This window comes from Cloeon dipterum, chromosome 4 (assembly GCF_949628265.1).
Source record: "Cloeon dipterum chromosome 4, ieCloDipt1.1, whole genome shotgun sequence".
NCBI lineage: Eukaryota > Metazoa > Arthropoda > Insecta > Ephemeroptera > Baetidae > Cloeon > Cloeon dipterum.
In genome coordinates this window covers 23,348,943-23,364,196 of record NC_088789.1, presented here as the reverse complement: position 1 = coordinate 23,364,196, position 15,254 = coordinate 23,348,943, and the positions used below count along the sequence as shown (strand labels likewise).

At 37.5% G+C, this 15,254-nt stretch overlaps 1 protein-coding gene across 1 annotated transcript; it reads right to left on the bottom strand.

Moving 5' to 3' along the window:
* Nucleotides 1-12,853: 12,853 nt before the first annotated feature.
* On the bottom strand, nt 12,854-15,135 carry LOC135944067 (uncharacterized). Its single transcript, XM_065490761.1, has 2 exons — nt 14,985-15,135; nt 12,854-13,752 (listed from the first exon to the last, which is right to left on the bottom strand). The coding sequence occupies exon 2, from the start codon at nt 13,722-13,724 to the stop codon at nt 13,332-13,334; it is 393 nt and encodes a 130-aa protein (XP_065346833.1). The 5' UTR covers nt 13,725-13,752; nt 14,985-15,135; the 3' UTR covers nt 12,854-13,331.
* Between the last annotated feature and the right edge of the window lie 119 nt (nt 15,136-15,254).

Below are 15,254 nucleotides of genomic sequence, written 5' to 3'. Positions count from 1 at the left end.
GGTAAAAATAATTAGTGAAATAGTTTCACTGCATTGAGCACCTTTTAAACCCCGCAATAAGCTTTTAAAAGCTTGTTATTTGCTAATTTCACAATTAATATCTATCCAAAACGTCCATTTGCCGAACAATTAACTATGAAGTCGGTGCAATTAATTGTAGTAGCAAATATATGAAACGCTCATAAAGCCAGTTTTCCTCAAAGGGCTTTTGAGATAGGTGTAATCATCAGCTATTTCGAATTCAGTAAATCTGCTACTGTTATTTAATGGCTCTTTCGGCAATATCACGCAAATTGAAATGCAGAATTCAGCATTTCATTCATAATAGATGTTCGTAATTTCCCCATCAAATTCACAGAAGTTCATTTTTAATGGAGACGATGGAGACCAATATTGTTTTATTTTATTTTTGGTTTGAATGTACTTAACTGCTTTGGTAATGATTCGCGGATACGGCGGATACAAATTAGCTATTAGTGAAACTACGTAGTAAAACAATAAAAGTAAAACAAAATTTCCCTCCGAAATGATGAAATAAATTAAACAATGTTGCATAAAAACCTTTAATATTTTTCGATTAAAATAGGAACAAATAAAAAACTAGAGTTTAACCAGCAGATTTTCATTAGTAAAAAATCGTTTCTACAGCGTTTCTAATTTTATTCTAAAATAATAGTCTATATATTATCCATCTTCCTTGAATCCTTTAAGAAGATCGAGAGAAGGTAACAATTAAAATGAATTTTGATTCTTGACTTCCATTTGCAGTTAATCAAATGGTTTATATTTTTTTTTATAATCTATATAAAGAGCAATAATCAAAATAGGACTGGCAATAAGCTATTAACAGTAAAAATTCAGAATTTGTCAAATATAAAGAGGAATGATACTGCAAAAGCCTGGAAAATGCTTGTTGCCAATGCATAAACTCGTCCCTTAGAATTCAGTTAAAGCCTAAATTGACCTAAGAAGCACTATAATTTTTGGAGAAAATTGGCTGGAAAGTTACCGTGCTTTTCAAATGGTTATAGCTGTCTCCTTACTTGAAATCTGATTCAATTTCAAAACCAAGAGTTTCCCCAATAAGTGGCATACACCGTTGAACAGATCTCGACGAGAGGAATCGGAATATGCCAAGAAAATATGTTCGAGCACTGTAAATTTTGGAGAAAATTGGCAAAATTTGAATTTTTACGGTAGGAAGGTCCTTTTTTATTATTGCAAATTGTTGAACAAATTGTTAATGGATCAATTGTTTATGGTATCCAACAATTTAAAGAATGTTCAATTGTTGCCCAGTATCATTCCACTTTAAAATAAAAATAAAAGGGTTTCAATGGTTCTATAACTTGATTTCAATTCCTCTCGTCACGATCTATCCAACTATGTCCGAATTATGTGCTAAATTTCCCCTCTGAGGAAACAATTATAATTTTAGGTATCCAGATAGTGTTCACCTCTTTGGAGCCGATTTACTCAGAAATTTTAACGTCAACCTGGAAAAACTCACACTCTTTCCCAATTTTAGAGGGTTAATTATTTTTCAGAATTTTCCGCTACGAATATCTACTTCAATCAAAATTTTGCCATATAAAATAATAATACAACTATGGGGGTCTACATGAGAGAATGTAAGAAAAAATAAAAGGGGTGTTTATTGGCGGAGTTGGATGACTCGGCCATGGCTCGTCTTCTCGTTCGTCTTCTTCAGATCTTGTCATCCTCTGGTTGCGAATAATTGTCGCCGAATCTTCTCTCGCCTTTTATTTAAAACCTAACAATGTGTTGATTGTTGAAAATTAATGTTGAGCGCAGAGCCAATCACGGTGCCCCTACACAACTGCATATAAGGAATATGTAGTTAATTTTCTGACTCTAATTCCTCAACAAAAATGGCATAAAATATGACTTTTCATTCGGCTTTGACCAATCTATTCATCGCAAAATAATTTGTGATACTACAAATAATTCAAGAAAAAAAATCTACTTGATTGCAGTTTTTTCCCTTTTTTTCAATTGTACTCTAACAAATTTCACCTGAAATCAATGCCAGATGATCGCCCAACTGAGTGAGACCCGGGGTGCAAAAACGAGCGATTTGCCTGATTGAAAAATCGCTTCTCGCGCATCAAATAAATTGCGGCGCGGCATCAAAAAGCACGCCGCTGTAATTGGCAGGCTGTTTATGCAGCAGAGCATTTTGCAAATTGGTTTTATGTGTCTAGCTGGGTGGCTGCGGCGTCCACTGCGCCGGCCGACACGTCGGGCCGGCCGTGTGTTTTTATTTAACGTGTTTGACGAGTCCTGCATAGAGTGTGCTCGGGTCAATGCTGCTGGTAAAAGCAGCATAAATATTATAATTTCATGAGCGCTTTACACAGTCCTTTATGCATTTTTCGCTGCATCAACTGGCACCCGAGCATTCACTCACCCGTGCTGGATTTATTAATGCACGTCCGCGAACGCGAGCGCGAGCGCGCGTGCCAAACACTCTGCGCTTCTGCACCCACACAACGCGTTTAAAAGAGTTTAGTGCGCGCGCGAACATATTTATTGCACTCGGAAATTTCGCCTCATATTTCTCCGTTGAAAAATTTTACACGCTCGCGTTCGCGCACTGGAGCAATAATCTTCTTTAGAGGGGCGCAAATTTTATCTCGCTGCTGCCTATTCCAAAAGGGAAATACGCCGGACTCGCTCAACTGGATAAACTCGGCTTTCAGATTTGACTTCCCTTTCCGTCGAGAGCAGAGAGCTGCTCTCCGCCAAAACGAACCGCTCCATTTGCGACACGCCAATTGCGAAAATGCAAATTGGAGTTGTGGCGCTCGACACGCGAACAATATGTCGCGCGGCACGCTCAAAATTGCCTACATTACGCTCTTTTTCGCACATTTTGTCCGGAGCTGCTGAATCACTCGTTAGAAAATAAATTTTTAAAGATTTAAAATTTCTTTGTTATATTTTTAAAATAATAAAAAATTCTATTTAAGTGGTCTAATGAAAGCAGAATTTTTAATGAGATAAAAGTATTTAAAGTGGAATGATACTGGGCAACAACTGAAAATTATTTAAATTGTTTGTTATTTATTTTTTTCTTATGGTGATTCAATCAATAATAAGCATGAATTATTCCAAAAATTTAGTACTTAATTTATCGCAATTGCCATTTGTGGCATTTATACACGTCCCTATCTGGACATTTCTTTTTCCGTAAAATATTCAGTCGTATTTCAGATGACTCATAACTTATAAATACCAATAGAAAATTTTACAAATCTTAAAAACATTTACGTGGCATGCAAAAGTTAAACCCAGTAATAATTAAATGTCTTAAGGACCTGCATCATCATCATCATCATTGCAGTGTCTTCAAATATATGAAATAATATTTTTTAATATTATTTATATAAGAAATTTATTGTTTTGATGGATTTTTACATAACCTTGCGCTTTTTCTTACAGCTCACAATCAGTTATTGCGCAGTTGGGGTCGCGTGTTGTGGCATTTTCGCAGCGGGAGTAGCAAAGATTTTGGTGACAGATCAAGTTTGGCCACCCTCCACTGCGTTTCTAGCGCCAGGGCCGAGGGGGGAGGTGGCAGGCAACCCTCTTAAGGTTGACAACAGAGCAAGAGAGCGGCCGGCCCCGTGTTGATAACCGTAATGATCAAAGCAAGGATTCGCATAATGACGACGCGCCACAAAGAAAGAATGAAAAATAGCCACGGGCCGTTGGTTGCAGGTGCGAGGGCGCGGGCGGGCGGGCGGGCCACACGTGAATGGGGCCGAGAGGGCTGCTCCCACACAATGTGGCTATTTTTCGCCGCGTGTGTTGACCTGCTGCGATGGATGCATCTTTTCACTGGACGGAAATAGTAATTACCAACCTTTTTATCCGGCCACGACGGGCAGGACTTTGTAATTGCTGCAAAAGAGAGTGCCATACACAGAGATAATGAGGCGCAAGAGGTTTTATTTTTTATTTTGTAATTCTTTTTGCAGATGCAGTCCCGTCTGTTTCTGTTTCGTCTGCCTGCATTTGAAAGCCTTCCAGCGGCTTGTGTCTATAAAGCTGTGCTAAATGCAAAAAATGCATCCTTCTCAAGACAAATTGGACCTACTCTCTGCTCCAGACACGGCAGAAATTGCTTTAACTCTCGCGAGCACACTCACTGCTGACAAAACAACAGCTTTGCCTTGTAATTATGTGAAAATGCAGGGCTGCCTGCTAAATTGTCCAAATTAAGAAAAGAAAATAGCAAGTTTTAACTTTTTTATTTTTCTTGGCTGCAACGGGGGAGAAAGAGAGAGAACTTGGGAACTTTATTCATTTTTATAGCTGACATTTTTCTTGATTTCATCAACCTTCATGGTAAATTCTTGGCTTAATTTTTTAAATTTTAAACGATCTCATTACAGTAAATTGTTACTATTTGACTAAATATCAAAAACGCTAGAATTTATAAACAAAACATAACATAAAAATTACTAACAAAAAATATAACAAAATACACAAATAATAATTAAAAATTTGTATTGCAAAATTGCAAAAATTTTATTATTTAAATAAGATGAAATTATAAATCAAATTAAAAATAAATGTATTTTAATTAGTATTTTAAAAATTATTTACACTATTTTTGTTCTTGTCTACAAAAGACAAACAATATTAAAGTATGATGTTGGCAAGAGTCTTCTTAAAGTAAGCCAATAAAAAGTGCTTAACTGTGATCGCCACTTTGAAGTTTAAAAAAGCTTGTTGGTGTTCAATTGTTGGTAATCATCAAGGATTTAATAATAATTATAACAAGTAGTTTTTTCGTAGCAACCTACCTGAACAATTTTTTTAAAGAGGATTGTTACTGCAAAATCTTGTTGCCAATGCATAAACTCATCCCTAAGGATGCAGTTCAAGCCAAAATGGACCTAAATTTCACTTAGATAATATTTTTAGAAAAATGGCTGCAAAATTAACATGATTTCAAATGGTAAGGACTGTTTCCCCACTTAAAATCTGATTTAATTTGAAAATCAAAGAGTTATCCTAAAAGGTTTAATACACTGATGGACAGATCTCAACGAAAGGAATCGAAATTTGCCAAGAAAGTGTGGTCAAGTGCTGTAAATTTTGGAGAAAATTTGAAACATTTGAATTTTTACTGTAGCAAGGTCCTATTTTGATTATTGCAAATTGCAGAACCAACCCTGAATAAATCCAATTTAATCCTTGTATATAAAGACCACATCATAATGAATTTGAAACATCCTGATGTTTCTTTCCACAGATTTTCAAGTTTTGATGAATTTTCAGCGAAAGCAGAAATTAAAATCTGTGCCGAGTAGCTAACGAGCATAATGAACAAGCGGGCCTGCCTTCATCGCGCAGGTGAGCCGGCGAAGTTTTCCGTTGTAATTTCGTAAGTAATAATCCACGCGGCGCTCTCATTTCCGAGGTTTAGACGGCGCGCGTCTTTAATAATGATTACTTAGTGGCTGAAATAATAACCGCCTCTCTCGCACGTATATATAGATAAAAGATGGCACCATATGTTTGCCACGCTCTTCGCTGGCAATTTTCCGCGCATGTGTCTGCATGTGTGCTCCGCCGGTTTAAACATTATCATAATAAGTGAGCGAAAATAATAAGCTGCTGCATCCAAGCGCCAAGCAAATAATGGCGCCATGATGAAGTCGGAATAATAAACTCGCGCGCCGAGCAGTGTGGCAAACAATTAGCCGGAATTGCTTTTATGTTTACGCTTATCAACTTGATAATTCATGTGTGCGCTCGTGTGAGTGTGTGTGCTCGTTCATTACGAAATGATTACCGCGAGAGGACGGCTGTTTGTGGGAGAGGAGAGAGAGAGAGAGTACTCGGAAAAAGCGATTGTAAATCTTCGCCCGGTCGGTCGGACGCTCGGGGCTGCGCACGTTTCGGCGCGAATGCATTAACAGCGTTTTTGCAAACACGATTAAAACGAAACAAAATCGATAGCGGCGCCGGCCACCGCGAGAAAAAAAACACAGAGTGAGGTTTGACGGTGTATGCAACCTGCTGGTCGTCTGAGTTCAGCCGGTTGCATACGTTACAAGGTTTTTAGTTGATATTTATAAGAAGGCATTACTTTTTACGTTCATATTACCGGATAAAAGTGATTAATAATACATAAATTCCAAATAATAAAATTATGAAATTAATTGAATTAGTTAGTCTTGGAAATTAAGATAAGACTGAAAATTTCAAATGTATCCGCAAGGTAAAAAAAAAAACAGAAAATTTAATATTTAAATAGGAAAATAAATTAAAGCACCGGGGTGCTGGGTTGCGATCTGTGTTGGTTCCCGCCGTCCAGAAGTAAATATGGCGTCAAAATAATGGAGGCCAATCACAAGCGCCAAAAAAGAGGCGGACTGACCTAACAATTTCACTCCCACTAATTTTGTTATATTTCCATTTGCCTGATGTGCCATCTAATGGTTGATTCGCCAATTACCGAGGTAATCAGCTGATACTAGATAACGATAAAAATATTAATTTTGCTGAAGATGTTTTCCCGATAAATTTTCCAAACCTATATTTCATTTTACGTTTGACACTTGTCTTGTCGCCGTACTCCACCAGACGCCATATCTGCGCGTCGCGTGAACCTGGCCCCCGGTGGATAAAAGGTAGCAAACTATTCCATTGTTGCGTCCTGGTCCCGGTAAAATTGCGCAACAGTCAACAACAAAACGCAAATTTCCTTGTTGCAAGAAACGGTCAACAATCAATTCGACAGTGAACATTTGGGTGTTTGTTGTCTGACCGGGACCAGGACGGTTGTATGGATGGTACAGGCACTGTCCTTATTGAATTCATAACTTGTATGTACTATCCATGTTAACTTCAATGGTGCTGATACTTTTTAATGCGCATTTTTATGTCGATGAGGTCATAATCATGAGACATGCAGGGAAGAAAATAAATGGCTTGAAAAATTGTAATTTCGCTACAGCTTGATTCAGCTTGCAAAACATGTAAGTTTTTCAGCTGTTTTGCGTCACGATTTTAACATAAATCTGCATTCAGGGTCAAATCAAATACATTTTTTGTTTCCTCTATTTCACGTGTAGCATCTTTTTAAATTAAAACAGTAATATAATGAATTTTAGATTGGTGTTCCTAGATGCAGAGGCTCAAGAAAAAGAGTTTTGAGAGAGCGAGTTTAGAAACGCATCGCGCTGATTATAAATTTAAATATCTCTCACCACAAAGGCGCAGGCAGAAATTCACTATCGCAAAATCTCGGTTTGTGCTGTATGCTGTGCCAACAGCAAAACTCGCGGCTGTGTATTCGCGCAATAACAACTCAGAAAGCGCGTGCGGCTGGCTTGCTGGCTAATTTCACGGGGTGTTTGTTCAGCCTTTATCGCAGAATCAAAAATAATTGAGGCAAATGGAGAAGGGATTTTGTCGGCGCGGCGAGAGAGCTACTCTCAGCGGACGCGCGGCGCGCAATAACAATTAGCAAGCGCAGAATGGAGCGACCGGCCGACACGTTTTGCGCGCATTTAACGATGGGCCTTGCCGCCCTCTTTGTTCCAGCTAATGAAGGGATGAATAATCCACAATACTTGATGATGTTTTACTTGGCCCCCATTGACCGCCGCACTCATCCTCTCTCAAGACAACAAAACTTACTTTATTTTTCTCCCTTAAGCCATGGAATAAAAACCCTTGCTCGGCCGCCCGCTCGCGCTTGTTGACCCTTATATTCATCATGCTGAATGCTTGTGACCTGCACACCAGCATAAATAACCACGCTTTATTGCATGGATCGCATCACAGATCTTCTTTATCCTCGGCTCCCGCAAATGGGATGCTCGCTCTCCGTTTTTCCTCCTTTTCTCATTCTCTCTCCGCTTTTTTTCCGCTGCTGCTCCGTGCATCTCGCATCATTACATGAATAAAACAGGCCCATCAAGCAGCAATGCCTCGTCTTGTCGCTTTTGTTGGCGAAAATGTGCATGTGTGGACGCGCGACGGTCCGTCCGCCGACCTGCTTCTCCCCCCGAGTCACAAACAGCCTGTTTTGCTTCTTTCATCAACGTTGAATGTGCGAAATTTCAGCTGAAAATGCTTTTTCATATTTATGAGAAGATGCGTGTGCATTCTCCACAGGGACACACGCACACGTGTTTTGATTTAAACTCGAGGCCACTGACACCAGCTGTTTAGCTTTCAATCCACGGTGTGTTTTACCTGGACATCAATCAAATTTCCCATCATTTCATCAAATTCTCGATTTTTGTTATAAAAAATTACGTTTCTCATAATCTTTTTATTTTAGACTGTATTTGCTGCAAAAAGCAAGCCCATTTTTCAATTTCAAATGGTTTTTGCTCATTTTTTTCTCGCAAATCAAATCACATTTTCGTTTTTTTTTTACATTTTGTCCTCGTTATAATGGCTTTAGAACAATAAACACCTGATGAACAAGATGGAAAAATGTTTGAAATGAAAACTCTCTTGGCATCTAAAACAAAACAAAAAGCTTTTTAATTTAATGGAAACTCGTCAAGAAAAATAATTTCTTAGAAAAATCTTAAGAACTCAGACAATGAAAACCATTTTGTGCGTTTTAAGGTGTTTTTCAGGCTTCACCTCTGATTGAGACAATCTTAGACGGTTTTAAGTTGAACCCAAAAGGCTTAATATTGGATGCATGCCTGCTTGGTGTCCAAAAGTAAACGAATATCACATACAGATAAAAAAAGGTCCATGGCCTTCAATTTTCAGCCGTACTTATCGGAACTAACGAAAAAAATCACTCGATTGGCAGCTATTTTTGCCCCTCAGAGACCGTTGGTAGTTTTCCGAAAAGCCCTGCATTTTAACTAGTTAGGAAATTTCCCCACATTTCTATTTGATTAATAATTGATAGCACTGCAAACTGCAATGCACTCACTTTCTGATATGATGATAAATAAAAATGCCAAGCGTTCTCTTCCTGCAAATAACTCTTCATCAAGAAGAAACTAAATTAAAAAGGGTGAAAATTATCACGATTGTCATAAGTTGATAATTTGTATTTGCTCACAATCAGACGTTAGTAAAATATTTTTAGCTTTGGTTGGTTTTCTTTTTAAATTTTGGCAGAAATACTAATAAAAGTTAGCGTAACGCGTAACTGAATAAAGGCTTTGTTAATTGAAAAGTGATACGTTTTTTCCAATTTGGCCAAAATTTATTTTGTTTTTATTTGGAAATTCATCGATGAAACGTTTCGGTCTGGTTTTGCCAATTCGAAAAGTTTTCAAATGTCTATGCGTAGCAATTTTTTATATTGATAAGAGAGAAAATAAAGATTTAAACAAAGTTGAGATACAATAACAAGCTTGTAAAATTCATTTATATAAGTTAATTAAAATTTAAAAATTCAAATATTATGTTTCATACAAATTCTGTGATGAACAAGTTAATTTCTTAAATTTTCAAAGGAGCTTATTAGAATTTAGGATGGCATTTTGGCAATGCTGTCTAAAGCTGCCGTTGCACAATATGCGATTGTAAATATTTTTCAAAAATTTGAGCTGCTATTTTCATTAGACACCTTTGAAATTGATTTCATTATTATTTAAAAAAAAATCTAATGAAATATTTAAAGAAAAAAACACTTTTCAAGCAAATTTAATTAACTTTGTTAAAATCATTTGTAATGATTTATTAATCGCATTGAACAACTATGTCAGTCGTAATGTAATAGATCTATTAATGTTCGTCATATCGTCATTGACTTGCTAGGCGTACATCGTTATTCTCGTTATTCTTGATACTTAACACTGAGGATCAGATTCGCGCGACTCGCTGGTGATGGTATGGCGTTGGGTGGGGTGCGGCTCTGTGAAACGGGCAAATGAAAATGTGGCAAAAGAAGAGAGTTTTCGACAAAAATTATGAAATAAACTGTATTACATGAATTAATTACAGCAATTGGAGCAGAAAATTCGCACAGAGAGCAAATAAGGGAGCTTAAAGTTTCCTACATTTTGAAGCCATCCGCGCTTAAACCAATTTCAACGTGTATTTGATCTTTGATCCCCGGTGAAACTAATAAACTGTACTATTTTATATATGTATTGATTGATTGATATTAGTTTAGAGATGGAGCAATGAATTTTGACTTGTTAAACATTTAAATATTTGGAAAAGGAGTGTTAATCAACCTTCGTTTGCTTTTTTATTTTATGATAGCGTCCACTTAGTTGACAGTTTTTTCACATTAAAAACACTCAAAATTGGAATTTTGGAAACCAGTAATCATACCTAATAATAAATTTAAAATAGGCTCCTCCATTTCTCAAGAATTCATTTTGTTACAAAATCCGCTATTATCACGCGGCTAGATGCAAGGTCACATAAATTAAGCAGCCACTGCACCTGCGCAAATTTTGCGGAGTGCTAATTAATGTAATGTGTGCCAGGAGAAAAACGAAGGCGCGCACTCTCTCCGGCGCGGCACACGCATTGTAGCACAGCCGCAGGGCCTTTTCGCAAACTCGTTTTGCCGCTGTGCCGACTCTTTTATTCGGAGCCGTGCTGTGTATATTATTGTGTGTACACACACTCGTGAGAGAGCACACGCGAGCGCATATAAAAAGATTTGAGCATCTAATTTCTGCCAGCTCATTGCATCAGGGCACGCGGCGGGCGGGCGGACGGACGGGGATTCATGAATATGTGATGGTCTCTTTGCCGAGCGAGCAAAAATTACCGCATGTGTGTATTCAGTTGTTTGCGAGCGAGCGGCTGTCAAAGAAAGCAAAAGCAGCCAGCCTGCCAGAGGTGCAAACACGCCGACTGCAAATTGAATGAAGGAATAAGGAATGAGAGAGCGCCAGCCGGAGCTTGGTTAAATCAGAGACAGAAATTGCATGTGCTCTCTCTCGTCTCTCTCTCTCTCTCTCTCGTCTCTCTCTGCTTGCGCTGCACGCGGATTCATGCAAAGCAAATGAGAGACACCAGACCGCTTAATTATTAATTTCATCAAGGGACGGTCGCTTAGCCACGTGACTCATCCCCTGCCCGTGTGTCTCGTGCTTGCTGCCGGGGACACTTATCTGATGCGACACAGGTTTTGATTCGCCTGCCTGCCTGCCTGCCTGCCGACGAGATGCGATAATTGCATAAATTAACTGGCCAGCACTCGCTCGCCCAGAAGCAGACTTCGTTATACCACATTACGCGAAATCTTAAATCTTAATGGGCAGCACACACCTTTCTTGACCTCTGCCTCCAACCCAAAGAGCGTTTCAGACTTCCGACGACAGATTTTGTATAAGTTTGGTAGATTTTCCTGGAAAAATGAAACCTAATGATTTAAATTGACTTGGTCTCAACCAATTATTAAAATTCTGAAAGCAGAAATGGCTCCAAACTCCAAAACCAACTTTATTAGGCCACATAATGCCTACTAAATTACTAAAAAAAATAAATAAATAAACGGAATCATCTACTATCAGCTTTTAAATCTTGATTTTCGCTCTAAAAATTTTTATTTTGTAATTAAGAATTTTCCTGACATTTAAATTCAAAATTTTATGAAAATTCTTTGAATTCCCAAAATATGATTTATATTTTCAGACTCCTCAGATGGGTTGCAGCAAGTTGTAAGGAAACCTATTTCAAAGACTTTTAATTCCGTGATTTAAATTTTGTGTGTGTTAATTTAAGCGGTTTTCAAAGACAATTGTTTTTAATTTGATACCAATAACTGCAGTGCATGCGTTTTTAATTTGTTCACTGCTTTATTTGATTTCCTATTAGAGTTTAGATGAATTTTACTTCATTTTATTTTATTTTTAAATTTGTTGCAGGGTCAAATCTGTCAAAAAATTAAAATATTGCATTGTACAAAATTTAATTATAATTTACTTCTGCTCGTTTATATTATGTTAATTTTCATATGTCAATGAAAAATCATGCAAACCAAGTTAAATTTTCGTGTAAACCACGATTCTGTTTGAGCAGTCATCCTGGCTGCATTAAATAATTTAATTTAAACACGTAAGTTTGTTTAAATTTCAAATAGCATCTGTAAATCGGAATCCCATTATCCCTCACGATAAACATTTGAGATTATAATAAATCCAAAACCTGAAATGTCAAAACAAAAAACCTCCAAAGTTTCAAAGTGTATTATATTTTGCTGCAGAGAGAAATTCTAGTGGAAAATTCCGGCGTACACTTTAGGAAAGAAAAGAGCGCGACGACGACTTGTATGGATGGTGTAATCCAATTTGGGGAAGCTTATTTTCAAAATATGGCCGTAAAACGTTTATTACGACGTAAAATATGACGGTAGCTCACCTGTGTGCAGCTTTGCCGGCGCAGTGTATAGCGCGCGCGAGTGCCGGTGGGTCTTTTAGGAAAATTTCACTAGCATCTCCATAAAACACTTTCGGTCAACGTAATGGAATAAGCCGCGCGCGGCAGTCAACCCTGGCTGCGACTGACGGGGGAATACATGGCGATGCAAATTAAATTTTAAAATTCCACTGCCATTCACTCGGTGCGTGTGTTTCGCTGCGCAAAATGCAGCTGGCAAATTGATATTTAATGTACGGAAACGCTCACTTCACTATGATCACTCACTTTTTTGTGAGAGGAGAAAAAATTGGAGTTTATCTTAATGTAAATATTTCAGAGGGATTTATATTTGAGTTTTTAATTCACGTACGAGTCTGTTTATGCTGACTTAATTGACAAAAGTCGACAAATTGTTTCTTCTTTCTTCTCAAAAACAATCGATGAAGCAGGAGAGAAGTGGTTTAATTATTTTTTAGGGGCTAAATTCTTTTGTGTAAGAAAGTTTATATTTTAATTGTAAAAACAATTATTTTAATTATCAATTGCATACATTCATTATAATTTAAAATACATTTTGATACGGTCTGTTCATCTTGCATATCACAATCTACCATTTTAGACAATCTGAACCTGAGGCATATTGCGATTTCACTTCGCAATAAGATCAAAATCTCATTGCAAAAGACAGCAGACAATTTAGTTTAATTTTTTATCAGATCCGACGTCGTTCATTCTCAATTTCTTTCTCATGCACTCTTGAATCTTATGTGTCCGGCCGTCGCACTTTCTATTTACACACTTCCTGGACCATGCAGCGAAGAGAAAAATTATATTCCCCTTTAGCTCTGTCGGAAAGCACACACAATTTTTTTCTCTTCTGCTCGTAAATCATACTACAAATACGTATTTCGAAAGTCATAGCGTCAGGTGCATCTTACAGAGGTCGATCACCTCGGTGCGAACCAAAAAAATTAAAAAAACTAAAACCGATTGGGCCTCTGGCGGAACGGGGAGCTCTGTCGGCGGCCGAACACCCTGTTCTGGTGGGCGCTCCTCAGGTCCTTGACGACGTCGTCGACGTGTTTGCCCGAGCCGAGCAAGTCGATCAGGTGCTGGCCCCCGGCGCCGAAGGTGGCCTCAAAGTCGGACCTGAGTCGCACGCCCTCGTCAGGGTCGAAGGGGACGCTCTGCTTCTTCTCCAGGCCGACGCCCCAGATCTCGGCGGGCGTGAGGCGGTGCGTGCCGGCCAGGTTGACGCCCCAAACCTGCAGCAGGGGTGACTTGAACTGCGCGTGCACCGCTGATGGCTGGGTGGCCAGCAGCGACGCCGCCACAGCCACCAAAATTGGCAACACGCGCTGGCAATTTGTCATTCTGCGCTTGCCTCACCCGCTGGACTTCCTAAATTGACAGACAATGAGAGAAAAATTACAATAGCCACCTTGTTGATCAATGTCTGAATATTTTTTATTGTTTTAGTTAGCTTATTTATTTCCTGGCTGTAAATATTTAGAAAGTCTAAATTAACTAAAGATTTTTAAAATCATAAGACGGGCTGCAGCATTTAATTAAATAAAAAAATAGAGTTACTGCAAACAATTTCAGCAAAAAGGCACAGAAAAATTGTGCAAAATCCTTTTTAACTTTACCTAAAATACTTTCTTTGAATTGGGATAGAGCTAAAAAATTTCTCAGGTGGCCGAGAAAATTGGGTTAAAAGTTTGCATACTAATTAGGCGCGCGGTGAGATCTTAACTCTTAACTGAAATTTGCCTGAAGATAAATATTACGTCATAATTCGTACATCATTCAAAGCATCAAAAATCAATGTAGAAACTGTTTTTTTTTTATTTTTTAAATATGGCCAAACCTGAAATTTTACAGCTATACAATATTTTACTTATTTCATTAGTTGTGCATTAAGATGTTGTTAAATTCCACAGAAAATAGACTCAATTAATGAACTACTTCTTGCTATAGACAACAATGGAAAATGTTCCTTATTGTTGGTCTCTAAAGCTCCACTTCTTTAAGCATGTGCATTTGTTTCATGTCAAATTTTAAATTTTCATAAAAAAATCGTCCTGGTAGCGGAAAAAATATTTTACTGTGAAAATTGTTTTGTTATTAAATCAAAATTTTAAACTTAAAGTTTCTAATATGTTGAAATAAATTTATATTTGTAAATAAATTATCCTAACTAACAAATTGAAATTTGCCTTAAAAATCATAACCTAAAACATTTAAAAATGGAAGTAAGATCATTTGATACAAATAACTCAATTGGCAATCAATAAATTCACTCGAGAAAACTGAAATATTTTCAGCTTGTTTTTAAAATGGTCTGATTGAAACAATAACAATCATATTTATGAAAACATGTTAATTAACAAGCTAAAATACGGCCAGTATAATATTGAAATATGATTGAAAATTAGATGAAATGTTGATTACATTTTGAAATATCTGCCGTGCAATCCTCAAAATATATGATCATTCCATCTATATAGAAGTTAATTTTGTTTTAATATATAAAGGGTTCAAAGAAATATTTGATCAAAATTGAAGTAAAAGTACACTCTCCCAAACCAGGTTAAAAACGAAATTAGCTTTGTCGTTGTCTCTCATCTTACCGTGAAAGAAAGAAAGTGAGAGGAAGACACTCAACGCTGAAGGTGCTACCGCTGCAGAGCTTCTCACAAATGTGGTTTCACTTCCAGCGTTCGAGCAGCAACTGACTCGCTTGATCGCCTGTGACACACAAACTCAGTTAAGGCCAAACCTTGCTCCTACTATTAAAAAAGGGAAACTCTAAAATCTGTGGCGAGAGCGTCTCAGATTTATTTTCTCACCGATATCCCAATCGTTTTTTATTAGGAACGGGTTCATCTTTGAAATAACAA

Coding starts and splice junctions, on each gene's coding strand:
- LOC135944067 (XM_065490761.1), bottom strand. CDS start 13,724: ATGACAAATTGCCAGCGCGTGTTGCCAATTTTGGTGGCTGTGGCGGCG.